The sequence below is a fragment of the Urtica dioica genome, chromosome 9, assembly GCF_054948205.1.
Source record: "Urtica dioica subsp. dioica isolate 48M chromosome 9, U.dioica_male_clone48M_v1_H2, whole genome shotgun sequence".
Taxonomy (NCBI): domain Eukaryota; kingdom Viridiplantae; phylum Streptophyta; class Magnoliopsida; order Rosales; family Urticaceae; genus Urtica; species Urtica dioica.
The window spans coordinates 17,311,184-17,333,318 of record NC_142764.1 but is presented as its reverse complement, the minus strand read 5'-3'; the positions used below and the strand labels follow the sequence as shown (position 1 = coordinate 17,333,318).

The 22,135-nt window shown below is 34.5% G+C and overlaps 2 protein-coding genes across 3 annotated transcripts; both read left to right on the top strand.

The window, feature by feature from the left end:
• Window positions 1–4,309: 4,309 nt before the first annotated feature.
• On the top strand, window positions 4,310–6,881 carry LOC149385391 (rho GDP-dissociation inhibitor 1-like). Of its 2 annotated transcripts, XM_089626587.1 has the most exons (6): window positions 4,310–4,713; window positions 4,863–5,156; window positions 5,239–5,305; window positions 5,586–5,804; window positions 5,889–6,013; window positions 6,245–6,881. In XM_089626587.1, exons 2-6 carry the CDS (start codon window positions 4,893–4,895, stop codon window positions 6,320–6,322), a joined length of 753 nt encoding a protein of 250 aa, XP_089482713.1. In that variant the 5' UTR covers window positions 4,310–4,713; window positions 4,863–4,892; the 3' UTR covers window positions 6,323–6,881. The 2 variants fall into 2 exon arrangements, with proteins under 2 accessions (XP_089482713.1, XP_089482712.1); XM_089626586.1 differs by having other exon boundaries at window positions 4,310–5,156.
• Window positions 6,882–10,955: 4,074 nt separating this feature from the next.
• Window positions 10,956–14,236, top strand: LOC149385390 (uncharacterized). Its single transcript, XM_089627075.1, has 10 exons — window positions 10,956–11,044; window positions 11,172–11,484; window positions 11,560–11,804; window positions 11,947–12,031; window positions 12,169–12,354; window positions 12,444–12,611; window positions 12,708–12,881; window positions 13,373–13,544; window positions 13,622–13,793; window positions 13,891–14,236. The coding sequence occupies exons 2-10, from the start codon at window positions 11,185–11,187 to the stop codon at window positions 13,985–13,987; spliced, it is 1,599 nt and encodes a 532-aa protein (XP_089483201.1). The 5' UTR covers window positions 10,956–11,044; window positions 11,172–11,184; the 3' UTR covers window positions 13,988–14,236.
• The last annotated feature ends 7,899 nt before the right edge of the window (window positions 14,237–22,135 follow it).

Sequence of the window (22,135 nt, the reverse complement as noted above, 5' to 3'; positions counted from 1 at the left end):
ATTCATTTCTAAAATCTATAAATACCCCCCTAATTCATTCATTTTTTTCACACCTTTCTCTCAAACTCTCTCAAATTCTCTCAATCTCAACCTCAAATACTCTCAAAACGCTCTCGATTTTAATCTCTAATACTCTTTACCGCTTTCAATTTTTCATGGCATCCTCATCCCACAACCGAGGAGGTCGAAGGGGAAGAGCTTCCCGAGGTCAACAAATGCACCGTTTTGAAGAAAATTGGTTGCACTTGTCTCAAAACGCCCCGACCTAACCACCCAATACTCGTTCGATCCAAATTATGTTGCTCCTACTTTCGGCCATTCGGAATTCACCGAAATTCCAAACACCCAAGTGCCATACTACCCTCAAATGGATCTCGAGCAAGCCTATCAAGCTCAAATTCCGCTATCCGAAGTGACTTTTCAAGAATTTCTAGAATTCGAGCAACATTATCGTGAATCCCAAAATCTAAATGAAGAAGAAGAGGAGGAGGAAGAAGAAGACGTACCACCACCACCACCTCAACGTCGAAGTCAAGTTCCACGACCTCGACAACGTGAACAACAAGAGGAGACACAACAACGACGAGCACGACAACAACAACAACAACAACAACAACATGAAGGTGCTCAAGAACAACAACAACCACCTCAACAACAACCACCACGACGTCGTGCTAGGTCCGTTGTGTGGACTTTCTCATGTTGATCAACTTTTTATCCGAGCATTATGTCGATGTTATTGTTTCTTACATTAACAGCAAACATGGCGATAACGCTATATCCGAATATGATATTAGGATGGCTGAATCATTTGTTTCTTTTCTCGACATTTTTTACAAAGAAACTTGTTATCTCTCTGCTGTTTACACTACTACTTCTTTTATCGGTCTTCATACTATGACCGCAATTGCTGTGCATCTTGATAAATATAAAAACGAAACAATTTTTGAAGATTCTATTCAAGCAATGTCAGCCAAGTTTTTAAAATATTGGGGGGCTGGAAAAGTTCCATTATTATACGGTTTTGGAACCATTCTAGACTGCCGATGTAAAATTGGTGGTTTAAAAAAAATTCTTAAGTACATTAGAAACCATTTCGTGGACCAAGATTACATTGTACTTGATCTCGCGAGGATCGTGCAAGCTTTTTATGATCTTTTCAGGGTATACGAGGCGAAACTCCTACCGCAATATCGAGCACAAGCAACTCAATCACAGACGCAGTATCCAAGAAGACACCAATACACGAATGTCTTCGTCAACGCGTCCGCTTACAGCTCATCGCCTCAACAACAAGAAGTTGGGACAAGTCAGACGAGGTCGAGCGCAACCGACGCACGATCCCATCCGGAGATCCAAGAGTACGATCGGAACGAGTAGGTCAAACCGGATGACGAAGCCATCGACCTATTAGTTTGGTGGAGACAGAATGCGAGGAGGTTCCCGGTCTTGTCATCTATGGCACAAGACATCCTCACCATCCCTGTTTCAACCGTGTCATCTGAAGCGGCTTTTAGTAGCGCGGGCTGCATCATCGACGATAGAAGATGTAGCTTGAAACCGGAGATGGTCGAAGCATTAACGTACGGTAATGATTGGATTCAACATAGAAATCGAGCACAAGAAACATTCATGTGCTTCGATATTCTTGACAATTTTGAAGTTGATTTCGCAAATGTAAACATAAACGGTTAGACTAACTTGTATAACTAAGGGATATCCCGGCCCTTGTCCGGGATAAATTTTCAAATAATTAACGAGGAAATGGGTGCTCTTGTTCCTCGCCGTCGCACCTTTTTAGGGGTCAGTGAAATTTTTTAAGAGACCCATTTTTAAATTTACATTCTTCTTTATTCTTTTTTTTCTACCCACTTAATTTAAAATTCTATCAATTACATCCTTCTATTTAATTATTTAAATTCTTTTAAAACATTTTTTTTTTAACTTTTTTCTTTTTTTTAGGCATAACGGGGACGGGACTCCCGTTAGGTCAAATAACGGGAGTCCAAGCGGGGACGGTAGCGGGAGTAGCGGGAGTCCCCGCTAAGCCACGTTTACATTGGACTCACGTGATCATCCACAAAAATGTTATATATTCATTTTTTTAATGGAATGAATTGTACTATGTCTTGCAACTTTTAGTGCAATATGGATTAATAAAGACAGAATACAAGCTGTGCTTCAAGTTATTAAGGGTGCAGATAAGCTTCTAATAAAATAATCGTTCATGAAAACGCCATGGTACTAAATATGAAACATACTACATACCTGAGTTGTCAAAAGAAGAAAAATGATAGTTCATGCATTAAAAGTAATTAATATATATGTATTATTGGGGGGATGCTTCACGAATCACGATCTTAATCATCTGTGGAATCAACTATCCAACACGATTTGGTAATAATAAATGAATCCATTTAATAATGTTTCATTTTATTTCCAAGCCTCTTAAATTTCAGGTTTATACAAGATAGAAAAATTGTAGTATTGCTCTTAGACTATAGCGTGTGCTGAGATAGCGAATTCCGACTTTATTATATATATACACAAGTAGTATGCCGGTGCGTTGATGCGGAATAATTAATATATTTTAATTTGGAAAAATAAATATATAGAGACATGTTTAAAAATATTTAGGTTTGATAAAATGTATTTAAATTTTTTTGGAGACATTTTTATATTTATGATAAAAAAAATCGGTACGAATGAATACTAATTGTATCTAGGGTCTAATATATATATATTTTTTTTACATTCTAAAAAAAAATGTATAAAAAATATATTGTTCATTGAACAGTGTGTTTTTGTGAATAAAGGAGATTCATCTACTTATATAATATATATATATATATATATATATATATAAGAGATCCAAATATCTATTCTCATAAAAATACCACAACATTGCATACATTCCTTATAAATATCTGTTTACGTTTACGTAGTTGCTTTAATGAATATATTATTTATGCACGTACAAGCTAAAAATAAAAGTAAATAAGAGAGTATCTATTTTATATCCTTCATATAGTCGAGAAAGTATTTCGTTGATTTTTTTGTACTAAGAGTTTCCATATCTAACTTACCCTACATAATAATTCATTTTCTGCTTGACTGGCAATGTGAATGAGTGAATTTAGATCATAATACACGGATTTGCCATTGAAATGAATGCTAACGCTGATTTACCATTTGTTTAAATTGTTTGCGGTGTTCAAGCTAAGTCTACCACCAAGTAGGCATACAATACAAGATTAGGTAAGTTCCACGATTTACCGAACATCGTATTTCGTAAAAGTTTGAAAATAGAAGTCAACAACTTAATGTCAGAAGGAAAACTTAGTAATTGTCTAATTTTTCTTCATAATGATAATCTATTTTTTAATATAGCATATAATAGAATTAGGTAAATTTCCGTATTTAATCAAGATAATTAATTGTGTGCTTATTGCTATAGTTTTAATTTTGTTTCTAATCTTAATCTTTCTAGAGTATTTGGTAAAATAGTTTTTATTTATTTTAAATATAAAGAGTATTTCTTCATTTTAAACCAAAAAGCTGTACATAAATATTTTTTAGTACTTTAAGATAAGTTTTCTGAAATACTTTTTTCCTCACTTATTTTATGTTTTTAATTTTTAATTTCAAGTATCTTTATGTTCTTTTATCGAATATATATATTTTTTTATGTCACTAAAAACTATGATTTATTATTTGTAATCTTTAGACATCCATTTTAATATATTTTTGACATGCCTAGAAATATCTTATAGTTATGTATTTAGATTAAATACATATAATTATTTAAATTAAATCGAAAACATTTAAATAGAAAACATTATATATTATTTTTTATTAACTTTATTGAACACCCTAAATTTAATTAAACTTGCAGCAAAACGCAAGAGCCCATTATAATTCTCAAAAGTACATAAAAAAAAAACACAAGATGTTACAAATATAAGTTCCTCTGAATTAAAAAAAAAACTAAGTTCCTCAAGCTCTAATCATGCTAGATGGTCGTCGAACCATTGTCAAAAACACTAATAAACCAAAACACCACTTTTGTCAAACGTACAATATCAATATCAAATTATCAATGTCAAACCATAAAACTCACGTAATAATAATATGAAAAAAGAAAAAGATAACTCAGAAAGAGTCAAAGATTAACTTTGGTCCACCCACCCAATCCTAGGCTGGGCAATCTCTCGCATCTCATCTCATCTCATGCCTATTTAGCGTTCTTCTCTCAGCGTGGAATTTACCGTTAATAAATATATAAAAAAAATTGAAAAAGAAAAAGCTCTCCTCGAATCTTGGTCTTCGTGGAAGCTAGTGCTTCAAGACTGACCTTCACGATTTCTATAAACTTGTTTTTCATTTCATTTTTTTTCCCCTCAAACCAACACAACACTTCACGAATTCGGATCACCATATGACCTTTTCTCTCTATTTTACTCTCTTCGAAACGGCTCTATCTTTCGCTCCATAAATAAAACCCTTCTTGGGTTCTCTTTTTCCTTTCTTGCTTTTTTTTTTTTTTTTTTTAATTTACTTTCGGTAGGTTACTTTAAATTTAATTGACCCAATTTCTCTCCGTCCCAAAACTTTCTCGGTCCACTAATTCTTTTGTACCTTTCTTTGTATTTTTACAGAGCGAGAGAGAAAGAGAGATTCTTCTTTCTTTCCAAACTCAGACTCTCCGAGTTGGTAATTTCGGGACTGTTTTGTTTTTCAGTTATTATTCTTTTCTTTCGTACAATTCCTTCTCAAGAATTTCACTTTTGGTCACTTCGGAGAGAGAGAAAGATTATATACCTATATATATATATATATATATATATGTTATATACACACAGATACCCATACAAATTGCACAAAACTGTTTGATGTCTTTGGCCGTCGGAGTGGCTTCGAGTTCAAAGAGCATGGCTTTCGACGAAAACGACAGTGCAGAGAAGAAGAAGAAGAATAAGAGCAGCGAAGAAGCAAAGAAAACGACGGAGATCGAAGCCGTGAAAGAGACGACTGGCCTGAAAAGAACGGCGAGTGAGAGCTCTATGTCTGCCACTGAGGACGAAGAAGACGACGAAGGAAAGAACATCGAGCTCGGTCCTCAGTTCACTCTCAAACAACAGCTCGAAAAAGACAAGGCAATTTTCTCTTCTTTGAATGAAATATTCTGTTTCTGATCCCTTTCTTGTTTTTGAGAGTGCGATGATTTCTGGGTTTCAGGATGATGAGAGCTTGAGGAGATGGAAGGAACAGCTTCTCGGGAGCGTCGATATCAATTCCGTTGGAGGTAATTTTTTTTTTTCAAAATTTCCAAATTCGGTTCGTCTTGAATTATATCACATTCAGTCTCAATTGGTTAAAATTTGCCGAAGAATCTATCTTTAATACCTGAATTATTCATTGATATAGCTTCTTTCTCAGATTCTAAGTGTTATTATGGGTTTGGCTCAAGATTTGTATCCTGTTGTTGATTTTGACTATTCCTTAATTTTTTTTTCATGCAAGGAAGCCAAATCTATCTCTAATGGAACAGTTTTTTGTTTTATTTTTTTTTCATTGTAAAACAGAAAATCTGGAACCGGAAGTGAAGATCATAAGCCTGGCGATCAAATCCCCGGGAAGAGGCGATATCGTTCTGACGATTCCCGAGAACGGAAACCCAAAAGGAATGTGGTTCACTCTGAAAGAAGGAAGCCGATACAGCCTCGTGTTCACTTTCAAGGTCGCCAACAACATCGTTTCGGGGCTCAGATACACCAACACTGTCTGGAAAACCGGCGTCAAAGGTATAACTGGATCAAATAGGAAATGTGGTTCTCGTTATTTTGGCTTTGGATTCGAATGTTTTAACACGAGCGAGGCTGTTTCAGTGGATAGCACCAAGGAAATGCTCGGGACTTTTAGCCCTCAATCCGATCCGTACACGTTCGAGATTCCTGAAGATACAACCCCGTCGGGAATCTTCGCCAGAGGATCTTATTCTGCGAGAAGCAAGGTGGGTCCCGAAACTCCATAACAGCTCTGAATTCGATGTTGATGGCATTGGTGTGTCCCTTGCGTGATTTGTGCGTAGGAAAAAAAAGCAAGTCTGTATTATTGGAAATTTGGAATTCAAATTTGTGGGTCACACCCACTCACTCACCCATGTGTCCCTTTCCTTTTTTTTTTCAAATTGAATAGAGTCATCTAATCTAATTATTATTCTTTAATTTTTTTTTTTTTCCAGTTTATCGACGACGACAAGAAATCCTATTTGGAGATCAACTACTCATTCGACATTCGGAAAGATTGGCACTCGTCTTAAGCCTCTGCACCAATTTATTCTCTCCGAGGTCCGTTGTTTTGCGAAGCTGAGACCTGATTCAGTGTGTTAGTTTCTCATGTTCGACTGCCGTATTTATTCCAAGTCTTAGAACGAGATTGTGACGAGTCGACGATAAGGTCATTTGCTAGTTTTAAGTTTTATTGTCTGTTAATAAGGGTCAGTTTTATCTTCTCTTTTAGAGATTATGTTTTTTGTTTTTCAAGTAGATATGTTTGTGTAAAGTAAAGGGTTTGGTTTGATGATCATCATTGCCAAAGCTTGCCATCTGTGTTTTAGTTAGAGAGCCTTTCAGAGATCTCGTTGTGATTTGTCCGGGACTATTTGTTTTGTTCAAGCTAACATTTGCATCTCATGAGAAGACTGAATCTAAATCTCACATTGTTTCGTTCATTTCATGCAAAATATGCAAAACTGCGTGTGGAGTTGGGCACTATAAGCTACTTTTTTTTTTTGTAAGTTATGTAAATTGAAGGATTATATTGATGAGATTCCAAGTTGTAACCCATGTTTTTGTTAGTAGAAATATTTTTTTCCCTGAGATTTATTGGACTAGCACAATAGATAAAAGTGCACAGCAAAATTGATTAATCTTCGTTTTCCCGGCATTCTAATTTTCTTTACCCGGGGGCCCGGAGAGGATAGAAAATCAGTGATTGGTTGATATGTAACTTACAAATGATTTAATTCCGTGGAAAAGTATCGTAAAATCAAATAGCATTATTGTGCTGTCCGAAATTATATCTGCTACAAAGCTATATAATTTCTTATTTTCACACAAAGCAATAAAGAAATTAATGACAGGCGTTATGTCTTGGCATCATTTATTAGGACCAAATCTACTGAGATAGTGCGGTTTCATCTTGAAGGGATTGACTTTTAGCAACAAAACTATGGGTTCGCAGCCTCTGCTTCTTCGGTTGAGAAATGACATGGATGTCCTATATTTCTCATCTACATCCCATTTCACTATGAAAAAAAGACACTTCAATAAAAAGAAGGACTCAAACAAAAAGACTAAGATCCACATCATGAACACATCCTAGTTCATGATGGCACCTGCGGACAACACCGGATACATGCATTTCGAACCTCTCACTTCTTCCAAGCTTGCTCACTTATTGATATATATATATATTATATTTGTATATTAGCATGAAAAATCAAAATACTACCATGTATTGACCAATTCCCAAAGGTATGTCGCATGAGCGGATTTGTGATGCTTTTGATGAAAATCAATAGTGTCACTGCCACCACTAGATGCAAAATGAGGTAGAAACTAAAAAGAAAATAGAAACAAAAAATTATTGTGAAGGAAATAAAAAATTATATAAGAAATTGTGAAAAATATGAAAAGAAATATGGGATATGGGGCTGTTTGGTTTGTGATTCCAAATTTGTTTTCTGTTTTCTAATTCTAAATTCTAGAAAACACTTTAAGAGAACATGTTTGGTTATAGTACTTAGAAAACAAATTTAAATCATGTTTTTTTTTAAAATTTGTTTAGAAAACAGAAAACAATGAAAAAGTGTTTTCTATTTTATCTCTCTTATATTTTAAATTAAACTCTAAAACAATTGAATGTAAAACATAATCAAACAACATTTTAAAATATTCTGAAACGTAATTATAAATCTATTTTTTAAATTTAAAATTAGAATCAGAAAACAAAATTTAAAAACAAAAAAACAAATTTAGAATACTAAACCAAACGGTCCATCTAATGTCTCTAGGTGTTTTAATTTTTGTTAAAAATAGTGGTTTATCACATTTTAAAATGTCTTCGGGCATCTTCTTAATAATGGAAAATTACGAATAGAATGATTTCAGAGTGTAATATTTTTAAAATAGTGGCTATTTTAAATCCTTTCAAAATTAGCAAAAAAAATTCAAATGATTAATAGTTATTTTTCTATAAATTAAATTGTAAAAAATAAATAAAGTTAAATAGAGCCCAAAAGAATAACAAAATTATTTTAAAAATTATAATCATAAAAAATAAATGTATGTTTACAACTTAATAAATGCTATTTTCGCAATAAACAATTTAGATATGCTATTTTTGTGATAAAGAACAAAAAAGTTATCAGAAGTAATTACCACTAATTAATGAATTTGGGTATGTTCCTTATAATATAAAAGGGATAATTTTATGAGCGTCAATATACGTTGTTATTTATTAATAAATTTGTCAATAAATAGGTATAATTTTGAAATTAGAAGTAATTAATATATTTTGGAAAAAAAAAGAAGGTTTTAAATGGTAAAAACTAGTTGGGATAAGTTTGGTACAAGGGAATATTCTTAAATAATGACATCCACACTACTTTTGGACCAAAATCTAAAATGTTTAAATTAATTTAAATCTATGATTTCTTTATATTTATCGGTACAAAAATACCGTCAATGAAATATCTTTGATTTTTCATTTATATTTACTTTAATTTATTTACCTAATATATTAGCAAAATAACATACAAACCGTACGTGGCTGAGAAGAAGAAAAAGCTCTCTCTCTCTCTCTCTCTCTCTCTCTCTCTCGTGTGTGGCTGAGTATTTTTTTTTATGTTTTTGAGTTGATGAATGCTCACGGAAGCAAGCTTTGTTTTCATTTTCGTTCACTTTATCATTTAGAGGTTTTCGTTAAAGAAGTTTTTCAGTCTTCTAGCGTATTTTTGTTCGCTTTATGCGATCTGTAAGTTAAAAAAAATGAATGAACGCTTTTAAAAACCTTGGAAAATTTGGAAATAAAATTCTGAGAAATTTGGGAAATCTTTGAAGATTTATTGACATCTTTATCTTTTTATTGACATCGATGTTAATAAATTTTCAAATGATTCTAGAAAATTCTTTGAAGATTTATGACGTCATTGTCGATAAAAGAAAAATATGTCAAGAAATCTTCAAACGAATTCCCAAAATTTTCAAACGATTTTTCCCATTTTTTCCATATTGCCCAAAAAAAAATCGTAATGCCGACAATGTCAATAAATCATATAGATTATTGACGACCATGTAAATAAACTATAAAAATTATTGACAATAATCAATAAACAAAACAAATTTATGTCAACAATGTCAATAAATCAGACAGACGACTCTAAAATCAGCTAAAATCATAACACCTGGAAAAAAGTGCCTAAGCAATGTCAAGCAAGCAATCAAACACCTAAAGTTTGAGTTTGGGTTTTGGGATTTTTTTTTTCATTTTAGTTGAACAGAGGGGATCACGAATGAGCTCATCGGTGACGGAGTTCCAGCGATGAGACCGTGCTTCCTCGTACCGGCTATCGATGCAGCTTCGGCAACAAATCCTCCAAATCCCTCATGTCCCTCCCATAATCCTTCTCGCTTGAATCATAGTCGATGAGAGAGTCGTCGTTGGAGGTTCTGGGTTTTGGGAAAAACATATTGGACCAAAATCCAATTAGTCAAAATTAATCCAAAAGTATGACTTCCATATATGTGTTGGTACAAAAATACCCTTAATATGAAATATTCTTTTTTTTATTTAATTTTGTTATTTACTTAATGGTCACAACAGCAAAGTTAGAGATCTTTTTTCGTTTGGTATATGAAGTTGAAAAAAAACTTGGAGAATTAGAAAATCTGAAAAGAAAGAAATAAATAATTAGTTTGAAAATTTGGAAGTTCGTTTGAAAATTTATTGACATTTTGTCTTTTTATTTACATGAATGTCAATAAATCTTCAAACGATTATGGAATTTTTTTTGAAGATTTATTGATATCATGGTCAATAAATTTTATGTATGTCAATAAATTTTCAATAGACCGAATTCATTGAAGATTTTCTGACATCCAGAAGATTTATTGACATCGATTTCAATAAATCTTCAAAGAATTTCTCATAATCGTTTGAAGATTTATTGACATTGACGTCAATAAAAAGACAAAATATCAATAAATCTTCTAACAAACTTCCAGATTCTTACAACCATTTTTTTTTTCAAATTTTACAAATTATTAGGTATATACGAGGCTTTGGAGGGAGTGGAATCGTAAATCACATTTAAGGACATAAATCTCTCTCTCTCTCTCTCTCTCTCTCTGCCTTCACATGAATTCATCTTCTTCTCCGTCATGATTTCTTCTTCTTCTTCTTCTTCTTCTTCTTCTTCTTCTTCTTCACCCAAAATGACAAAGAAATACCAAAACCCAAACCTTAAAGTTAAAGTCATGACAAATAAACCTAAATCATCGCGGTAAATGGAGAGAAGTTCGGAACTAAATTGATTTCGGATGTGTAGTTGTTGATTCTCATTTGTTTAGTTTGAATATTTTTTTTTCCAGATTTTTCAAGTTTCGAAAAAAAGAAATCGTAACGTCGACAATGTCAATAAATCATGTAGATTATTGACGATTGTGTAAATAAATTACACAGATGAAATATAAAAAATATAATATTTTATTGATGGTATTTTTGTAATAAAAAATATGAAAAAGTCATACTTTTAGTTGATTTTGACATATTGAATTTTGGTTAAAAAAATATGGAGGTGGTCGTAGTTTAGGAAATTGAATTTGGGAATTAGCTTGTCAAAGTGCTGGGCCATAAAAGCCCACGGCTGAGATGACTTTAGAAGAGCCCGAATCCGAACATTTGATGTGGGCGTTTTTTCGTTTCACTTCACTCCCTCCTTTCGGACCAGAGAGAGAATTCGCAAGTCTGTTTAGTACAGGTTAGAAATCTCCTCCCCAACCTTCGAAGTTTTTCTTTAACTTGCATTTCATCTTTCTTTCCGTGAAATTACGCTGTTGATTTGCACTCTGCACATTATAGTCACTATCTAATCACCTCTTTTGAAGTTTTTCGGACAACATGAATTCCAAGAGACGGCGCGATGGCGATGCTGAGCTCGATTCTGACCCGAAAAGGAAGAAGACGATTTCGGAGCAACCAGATTCCGACAACGCTCTTCCCGGTTTCAGCTACGGAGACGATGAGGAAGACGATGAAGCTGCGAAAAGATTGACTATCAATGGGAAAATTGGGAGTCATGAACAAGAAGTTGAGGATGAAGATGAAGATGACCGCTCGTCGGAGCAAGACCTAGCCCTGGTAAAGCGCGCCGTGGAGATTAGAAGGGACTGTCCGTACTTGGATACGGTCAATCGCCAGGTATATTATTGTCTTAGGTCTTTGGATGCCTCTTTGTGTTGTGTTCTTTATCTGTTTGTGATATTTTCGGTACAGGTTTTGGACTTCGATTTCGAAAAATTCTGTTCAGTTTCGTTATCCAACTTGAACGTTTATGCGTGCCTGGTTTGTGGTAAGTATTACCAAGGAAGAGGGAAGAAATCGCATGCCTACACTCATAGCTTGGAGGCGGGTCACCATGTCTATATAAATCTCCGGACTGAGAAAGTTTATTGCCTCCCTGATGGGTACGAGATTAGCGACCCGTCTTTGGAAGATATTCGACATGTTCTAAACCCGAGGTTAGTTTTTTTTTTTTTTTTTTATTGCTATTGCTGTTCACATTGATTTGACGAATTTCGGTTCCCTCTCTTTTTGGAATGTGTGTGTGTGCTTATAAACGTGTGAGCTCGGGAGCGATATTTGTTTTGTTTATGATTTCAGGTTCTCTGGCGAGCAAGTTGAACAACTTGACAAAATTAGGCATTGGGCTAGGGCTTTCGATGGTTCAGATTATCTTCCGGGAATGGTACGGAGTATACATACAGATATAGTTTTTATATGTTTGTGGCTGTTTCTATTGTATGTGAAACTATATGCTAGTTTTGTTATGGAAATATTTTGGAAAAGAAATTAATCTTTGCTCCTGGTTTTGCAAATTTGCAGGTGGGGCTTAACAACATCAAAGAAACCGACTTTGTGAATGTTACGATTCAGTCGCTGATGAGAGTAACACCCCTGAGAAATTTCTTCCTCATTCCCGAGAACTATCAGCATTGCAAATCTCCACTTGTTCAACGATACGGAGAGCTCACACGAAAGATTTGGCACTCACGTAACTTCAAAGGACAGGTCTGAATGTTGACGAGTTTACATTGAAAGTTGTACTATTTTTCGATAATACCGAAATTGATGATTTTATGATTCCCAATTCCCTGTAGGTGAGCCCGCACGAGTTTCTCCAGGCAGTGATGAAATCCAGTAAAAAGCGATTCAGAATAGGGGCACGATCTGACCCGGTTGAATTCATATCGTGGCTTCTTAACACCCTGCACTCTGACCTTAAAAGCTCAAAGAAAGGCAACAGCATTATATACGAGTGCTTTCAGGTCTTGTCTCTCATCCAATTTACGTGTTCGAATTGTATTGCTTGCTTTGCTAATGCGCTTCTCTCTGGATTTATATGAAGTTGTATGTGGTTGTAGGGAGAGCTGGAGGTTTTTAATGAGAATCCTAACAAGGCTATTGCTGAAAGGAGAGAAAATGGTGGGAATAAGGATACGGCAGAAAGTCACCGGATGCCGTTCTTAATGCTCGGGCTTGATTTGCCACCGCCTCCTCTTTTCCAAGATGTTATGGAGAAGAACATCATACCACAGGTAAATTAGAATGATATTAATACTGTTTATTCTCTTTTTATGTGTAAGGAGTTTGATTTAAGTTGTGCTTGGTAATAATATAAGTTGTGCAAAAACGGTAATATGATTCTGAAAAACTCTTGCAGATGTAATACCCGAGTTAAGTTTGCCTTGTGTACTTATTCATTCGTAACATCAAGCTAGTTTATGATACGTCATTTTTTTTTCCCCTTTGGCAATTAAAGCAAGATTTTAGTCCAAGAGAAATACGAATTTAAATCCTTTGCAACCATGGAGATAGTCATTTTTTTAAAATGTGGTCATTTTTTTAAAATTTAAAATCTTATATTAACAGGATAAAAATGCCAATTTTTGTAAATTGGCATTTTTAGCCTGTTAATATAAGATTCTTGTTTAAAAAAAAAAAAAATGTGGTCTGTCTAGTTTTGTCTTGCTTTCGTTACTGTTTGCTCGCTCACATCAGTATACGATAAATGTGATTAAATTTGTAGGTCCCCTTGTTCAACATCCTGAAGAAATTCGATGGGGAGATGGTGACAGAGGTAGTGCGTCCACGACTAGCCAGAATGAGGTACCGAATCACCAAGTTACCGAAGTACATGATCCTTCACATGCGTCGATTCACGAAGAACAACTTCTTTCTCGAGAAGAATCCAACTCTAGGTGAGACCACTTGTTCCTCAAAATGCACTTTATTACGGCTGTACTATCACGGGATCTCATATTTAGCTTTGCTGTAGTGAACTTTCCTGTAAAGAATCTGGAGCTGAAGGACTACATTCCTTTGCCAGCCACCGAGGAAAGCGAGAAATCACAGACGAAGTATGATTTGATTGCAAACATAGTTCACGACGGTGAACCCGACAAGGGCTCCTACAGGGTATTTGTCCAGAGAAAGTCGGAGGAACAATGGTAATTAATGCCATTCTTAGCATGACTTGTTTAACTTTTTGTTGTTGCAATTATATATGACTGCTTGGGGTAACTTATTGTGTCCAATTCTTTGCAGGTATGAGATGCAAGATCTGCATGTTGCAGATACTCTTCCTCAAATGGTTGCTCTCTCCGAGGCTTATGTACAGATATATGAACAGCATCAGCACTAACAATGAAGAGTTCTGCTCATATTGTTCTGATTTTAGTAGATTTAACTCTTACAATACATATTTTTGACGGTAATAGACACAGCTTATTCCTCGATTTGGTCTGTGGTCACTCTTCTACTGAATATTATAGATACGAGCAGGTTCGGATGTGTGGAGTTTATGGTGTACATTGATGGAAATGCCATAGTGATCTTCTAAAGTTTTGTTAGAACTAGAGGTCTTTTAATATTAGAATGTTTCATTCTTTCATATTGAATGTTCGTGATGATACCCAAATTGTTTACATGCTATTAGAGATAATAATAATAATAAATCACGAGCTTGCTTGTTTTCCAAAACCCAGACATGACAAGAGCCGATTATGATTGATGCGTTGATGGAATGTACGTGCCGGTGCCGGTGCCATACTAAGAATATTGGAATATTATGACGTATTTATTAGAGTCGGAGCCAATGTGAAATCCGTCCGAGTTTAGTGGCAAGCAAAGTTTCAACTTTCATTGGCATATTGTTCATTCTGAAGCTTGTGATAGTCTGGCTCATAAATTTGTTAGTAAGAGCCTTCTTTTAGATGATAATGTATGTTGGAACTCTTACCTCCCTCTTGACTCAACCTGGACAGACGGACGGTAACTGTACGCATGGCTACCGTCCGCTGCTTAGTGTACTGTTAGCTACCCTTATGCCATGAAGACGGTAGCGGAAATTACTCTACCGTGTGTCGGGCGAGTAATAGACGAGGCACATGTGGAAATGGTAGCCGTTTCCTACCGTTGGTGAGATGGGTTTTAATTTATTTTTCTTCTTTCAATCTCAGGCGTCCATAATGTTACCGTTTTTAAAATCAATGGATGAAAATATATGGCTGTTTTTTACCATTTGAGCTCGGAAATAACAACTTTTTTTTGCACTTTCATCCTCCAAGCACTTTCATCCTCCAACTCTATAAATACAACTCATTTCAGTACAATTTTCACAAGGGATTATTCCTATTCTATGACTTGTACCAAGATTTTGGACCAAAATCTACTAAACCCAAATAAATCCTAAACTATGACTACTTATTTTCACTAAATACAAAAATACCCTTACTTTTAATAACATTTGATTTTCTTTCTTATTTAATTATTTGACTTTACCCTTACTTTTAATAACATTTGATTTTCTTTCTTATTTAATTATTTGACTTTCTTTTTTTATTTGTGTATTAATGGGATGGGTTATTCACGTCACTCTCTCTTCCCTCTCTTTTCCTGCGCATTTCATGTCTCTGTGTCTTCTCTCACGTCTCTCTCTTTGCTTCAACTCAAGAAAATAAGGTTTGGGTTCAACTCTCTTCCACTCTCTCTTTTCTTTTTTCAGTTCGTCATCTTTGTTTGGGTTCATCTTTTTTTAAGTCGTTGAATTTCTGTGGTTTTTGAAGTTAAAAAACAAAGAAAAAACGATTCTCGCGATTCTGGAAAATTTTGAAAGTTTCTGAAAATTTCTGGGTTTTCGTTGAAGATTTATTGACATTGATGTCAATAAATATGCATTTTTATTGACGTTAATGTCAATAAATCTTCAACGTTTCTGGGTTTTCGTTGAAGATTTATTGACATTGATGTCAATAAATATGCATTTTTATTGACATTAATGTCAATAAATCTTCAACGATTATGAGAAATTCCTTTGAAGATTTATTGACATTACGTTGAAGATTTATTGACATTAATGTCAATAAAAATGCATATTTATTGACATCAATATCAATAAATCTTCAACGTTTCTGGAAAATTCATTTGAAGATTTATTGACATTGATGTCAATAAATATGCATTTTTATTGACATCAACGTCAATAAATCTTCAACGAAAATCAAAAAAATTTCAGAAACTTTTCAAAATTATCCAGAATCCCGAGAATCGTTTTTTCTTTGTTTTTTAACTTTAAAAACTACAGAAATTCTCACGGAATCCATGGCGGGCTGTTTCGGCGGACACTTCGAGGTCGCCGCCGCCGAGATGGCCATGGGTTGCTCTCCGGCGGCCATGATCGTCGTTCCCAGGAGCTTTAGCGTCGGAGATTCTCAGGGCTGATCTCCGGGTTTTTGTAATGATGTTTGTTTTCATAATATAAACTAAATAATTGTTTTTATTTTATTAATTAACTAATAAAAATAAACTAAATATGAAGGATAAATATGTAATTACTCATTTCATTATGTCATAGTTTAGGATTTATTTGGGTTTAGTAGATTTTGGTCCAAAATCACGGTACAAGTCATAGAATATGAATAATACCTTTTCACAACACTCTCCATCAATTCTCTCTACAATTACCTCTACATTTCTCTACAACCAAATCTCTGTATATAATTTATATACTTAAATTTTGTTATACAATTTATATTATATACTTTGATTTTAAAAAAAATTATGTACTTAAGTATTTATTACAATTTGTATTATATAGTTTTGATTTTCTAAAAATTATATACTTAAAGTTTTTATTACAATTTATGTTATATAGTTTTGATCTTGTTGATAATTTTTATCTAAACTTCCAAGACATGAGTATTTCATAATCTTATTGTAATGTTTTTTTATTTATTTATCATAATCTTGTTATAATATTTTTCTTTTATTTTTTTTATAATTATTGTAATCACGGTTTTCCTCCGCCACAAGTGAGGACAGTTAATAAAATTTGTGTGGTACCATCTACGATTCAAAATTTTACACATTACTCTCTTTATGGAAAGTTATACATTTTAATCCTTTTGAATTACCATTTAAAATTGATTTTTTTACTATTTTTTAATTAAATTAACGGAAATTAGCGGAAATGCTAATTTCCATTAAGCATAACGGTAGAACCGCTATTATATTATATTTATATAATCGTTTCTTTTAAACTATTATATTATATTATTATGTATTGATATTGTTATTATTTATTGTTTTATAAATGTACATTTTTTTTATTTATAAGATGTTTATGTTTAAGTGTTTAACACACACACCCACACCCACACCCACCCACGTATTCAATTTAGTTTGTATATATATATACAAAAAATTGGCTACGTAAGCGACCTAAACTATATGAATTGTAAATTGGCAAACTTTTGGTAAATAACCGATTTATATCCATAGCCGTAACTTGTCCCTTTCCTATATGAAATTTTACTTTATATGTGTAAAAATAGGTCTAATTAAGTTTTGATGTCCAAGACTATATGCATTTTATGCTCATTTGTACTAAATTACCCTTAAAACTAATAAAATCATTAGACGACACGACACCTCATGACAACCTCACGTGATTGCACCGCACAGCACTTCATGTAACTTTTTTTTATTTTTTTATTTTTTTTTATCATAGTGTGGTATCATGAGGTGTCTTGCGGTGCAATGAGAGAGTTTTACTAATTTCAAAAGTAATTTAGTAATCCCTTAAAAAAAAAAAGTAATTTAGTAACAGATAGTTATTAGATGGCCTCTTTAAGCATTCTACATTAAATTCTAGCTTAACTATCAAATAATAATAAAAAAGTCAAATTAATATAAGATGCATGCGGCACATCATGTAATACAAGGTATGAGTTGAGCTGTATTCTTAATATTTGAATAAATTAGCTATAGTATTAAATGAGAATAACCATTAGGTTATTGGATATAATTTTTTTCTTAGTAAAATCCACATAATTTTTAAATTACAAATAAAATAAAGAGAAATTGCACAAACTAAGCCACTTGAAGCTATGGCTATTAATAAATAACCAAAGTTTATATATTTTTAAATAACTAGCCAACACTACTATAAATATACGCATAGGGTGCGACTTTAGGTGCGACATTGTCGCACCCAAAACTCCGTCGCTAAAGGCTTCAGGTGCGACATGTCACACATAAAAATGTCGCACATTAGGTGCGACATGTCGCACCCGAAGTCGCACCTATTTGACTTCAGAAAATCTCAAAAAACGAGTACTAGGTGCGACATGTCGCACCTAATACGTTATTTTAATTAATTTTTTTTACAAATTTACAGCGAAAGCTGAGCTGGCCGACGAGGGCGAGACCGGCGAAGGCTGAGGCCGGTGAGGGCTGAGGCTGGCGAAGGCGAGGCCGGTGAGCGCGAGAGAGGAGGGGCGGCGAGGGCGAGACTGGCGCTGTGATGGGGCAGACACGGCCGTCGCGGTCTTGGATGGCGTAGGTGCTCTGTTGGAGGGCGGAGAGCAAAAGAGGTCGCGGTCTTGGGTGGCGGAGGTGAGACGCAGAGGTGCTCGGCGCGCGAAGGTTTCGAAGGAGGAGCTCGGCGGAAGTGGTCGAAGGAGGAGATCGTGTTTGACAACGCGGGAACAGAGAGCTCCGGATGGGCGGCGAGCAGAGGGACGAGAGAGAGAGAGAGAGAGAGAGAGAGAGAGAGAGAGAGAGAGAGAGAGAGAGAGAGAGAGAGAGAGAGAGAGAGACTATGTGAAGAAGAAGAAGAAGAAAGTCTTGATCAAGTTGTCTTCACGATAAGAATTGATACCACATATCTCTTGATCAAGAGATTTGATACCTCTTCAAAGACTTCGAGGCTTTTGATACCTCTTCGCTGAGACCGTGTACCAGCATTAACAAAAGAAAGTAACAGAAGAAAGAATTATCAACAGTAACGATGGATGATAACAAGAATACAGAATACAATACCTATTCTAACATGAACTATTGACCAAAAACATTATTCTATTCATCATCTTATGTTCTCTTTAATTGGCATTGTTGCTACTTTCTTCTCATAAATCATTGGCTATAAGTTCTAAGTGTGCAGTCGGATGCTTCTCCTAGTTAGTACGGTTCATAACGCCAAGAACTAACTCATATATAAACCAACACAGACTTGCATGAATAACAACGACATTCAACAGCATTCAACAATAATGGTATTCATTTCTTGAACGACAAAGTGAGATAATGACATACATAAAAGAGAATGTAGATAATTCATAGTTAATAACAACATTCAATAATTGAAGGTATCGAAATGACGGACATAAAAGAGAATGTGAGATAAGATAATTGAACTATCATCGACCGGGCATAGAATTCTTTAATGAGGTCATGTCATGAGTTGGTTTTTCATACCAACAATAACAAGTTCATGAGATTGAAGAGTTATAACAATGAATAACGATAATACATGAACCCAAGCATAAAAGGAGAAGAAAGAGGAGCCTATAACAAGACAGGAAAAAAATACATAACTATAAATTTCATGAACAGATGAATGTACGGGAACATGTCTCTCTATTTGAATTGGGTGGGAAAAGATATAGACTTGACAAGCATTGAAATCAGGAAACAAATCTTATGTTATTAACATTGAATGCAAGAGAAGAGGTAATGAATATTAATGAGTTTCCTCAGTAGCACTTTCCTGAGCGGTAGTTTATAATTTTAACCTAATATTATTAGGTGCGACATGTCGCACCGAATACCCTTCTGCACCAGAAAATGAAATTTGCAGTACTGCAATATGAGTTATTTAGGCAATTTTTATTAAAATGCTTTCCATTTTTGTCTTTCTATTATTTTTTGTTTTTTGTTTTAATTTTAATCTGATTTAATTAGTTGATTTTTCTATTTCAAAGGATTCTAGGGCACTAATTAATAATTAGTTATTTCTCGTTCAAAAGTATTTTATAATAATTTTTTTATTCCATTTTTACTAAATAAAACACTAACATATATATATATATATATATATATATATATATATATATATATGTATATGCACGCCTTTAAGTCTCACCGTTCATAATTTTTTTAAGTGTTGATTTTCTTAATTTACAGGTCTTAAGTTTCTATACGTTTTTTTTTAAATCATACTTATTGTAGAATTAGTGGTTAGTATTTCCTTTTTTTCTAGCTACTATACGTTAAGTTGTTAGTCTATAGCCAATTTGTATTATAAAAACAAAGCTTACTAATAAACAAAAAAGCAGTCATTTTTTTTTAACAAATTTCGTTTTGTTAGTGTATTAACAAAAAAAATTAAAATCAGTCTTTTAACAAACAACATTAATTTTATTTTTAACACAACTAACAACTTTAAGTTATTTTATTAATGAGCATAAAACTGAAGGTTTGTAACAATCAACGTTTAGTTTTTGTATTAGTAAACAAAAATCAAACAGTACGGAAACAAAAAACAAAATTCTTATTCCTTTTACACATGATCCATTTATTATAACGTTTGTTTTGTTACAATTTAGAAAAACACATAAACCTTCTGTTCCAATGAAAGAAAATTTAGAGGACTATGTTTGGGTTACGGATTATTTTACTTTTTCATCAAATATGAGGGATTGAACAAATATAAGAATCTATTATGCTATCATATAAACACATTACATAATTAAATAAATATTCCTTTCTGTCCCAAACTCTCTGGCTTCCTGCATATTGGTGGGTAAATATTTCCCAGGCGATAACATACTTGCAGTGGGTTCGAAATACAATAGCTCTTACGTTTGGCAAAGTCTATTGCGGGATAAAGAACTTCTGGATATTGGTTGGAGGTAGTATGTGGGCTCGGACCGGGGGATTTCCATCTACAACGACAAATGGATTCCATCGCCGTCGAGCTTCAAGGTAAAATCTCCTAGAACACTCCAGCTGGACGCAAAGGTCAGTGACCGTCTTCTCATTTTTGGATATTGGAATCGGCGAAAGGTTTGTGAGTATTTTTCTTCCTTTTGAAGTGGATTTAACTCTTGCTATGCCTAGGCCTTTTTGTACCTGACATGATCAAATTATTTGGCATTTTGATGCCAAAGGTAAATACACAGTGAGTAGTGGTTATCACAAGGCAACACGCTCTTCTCCCAATGCTCACCGCTATAAATGGCTTACGTTATGGAATCTGTTGAAATTTAGCTCGGCAGTTCGCTCTCTCTTTTCACTTCGTCACCTCGCTAGCCTGTCACCTCACCTAAGCTTCACCTCGTCGCGCCGTCACTTCGCCTTTCCTCCTGACAGGCGTGTCTCGGGAACCCTCACTTCTTGGAACTCATCCTGTTTCATTTATTTTTCATTATATTTTCTATGTCTTGTTCTCTGTGTAGTATTTATTATTCTATATTTCCTAGAAGTAGTTATTACGCATATTTATTACACTGATCATGTATCTAGCCTAGTTTATTGTATCCACCATATGTATAAATAGGTGATACAATTTCATATCAATATAAGCAGAATATTTCTCAGATTCGACTCTCTCCCTCTCTCTCTAAATATCTACAGAATCTGAAAATCTCTCCTAAGATCCGGATCTTTGCATGGAGGGCTTGCAAGGATACTATCCCTATTCACTGTAATATAGAGGCTCATCACGTCCCGATCTCTGCTCGTTACAATTTATGCGGTGCCATGGTGGAGTCCTCAGCTTATGCCATTATCTTCTGCCATTTTGTCAAGGAGGTTTGGCGAAATCGCCTTTTGAAAGAATTCGAGAGTCTCACCGACAAAGGAATCTATGGGGCATTATTTTTAGGCGGAGGTAACCCTATCTTGCCATGAATTCTGTCTCGTAATTGTGTTGATATGGGAAATCTGGAATTGTCGGAACAAAACCATCCATGAAAATAGGAGTCTTGATTTCATGGTGCTTTTAGGTGAGCTGTATCTCTAACAAAAGACTACAACCTCTTCAACACTACTACCGTGATGTCAAGGTGCTCTGCAGACAAAGAGAGATGGCCTCCTCCAACTAACTCACTGTGGAAAATCAACACCGATGCCAGGTTTCGTAACTCCATCAGCCCGTTCGGCATTGGAGGATGTGCTTGAGACCATCACAGGGCATTTGTAGCGTGTTTCAATATACGCTACAACTAACTCACCGTGGAAAATCAACACCGATGCCAGGTTTCGTAACTCCATCAGCCCGTTCGGCATTGGAGGATGTGCTTGGGACCATCACTGGGCGTTTGTAGCGTGTTTCAATAGGAATTGTCAACAAATTAACTCGGTCCTCAGAGTTAAACTTTATTGCGATAAGAGAAGGTGTTCTTTTTGCAAAGCATTTTGGCTTTGTTCCGTGTGAAATAGAGTTCAATTCCAAACAAGCTATAGCGCTCATGAACAACACTAGATCATTCAATCTCAAAGAAGGCCT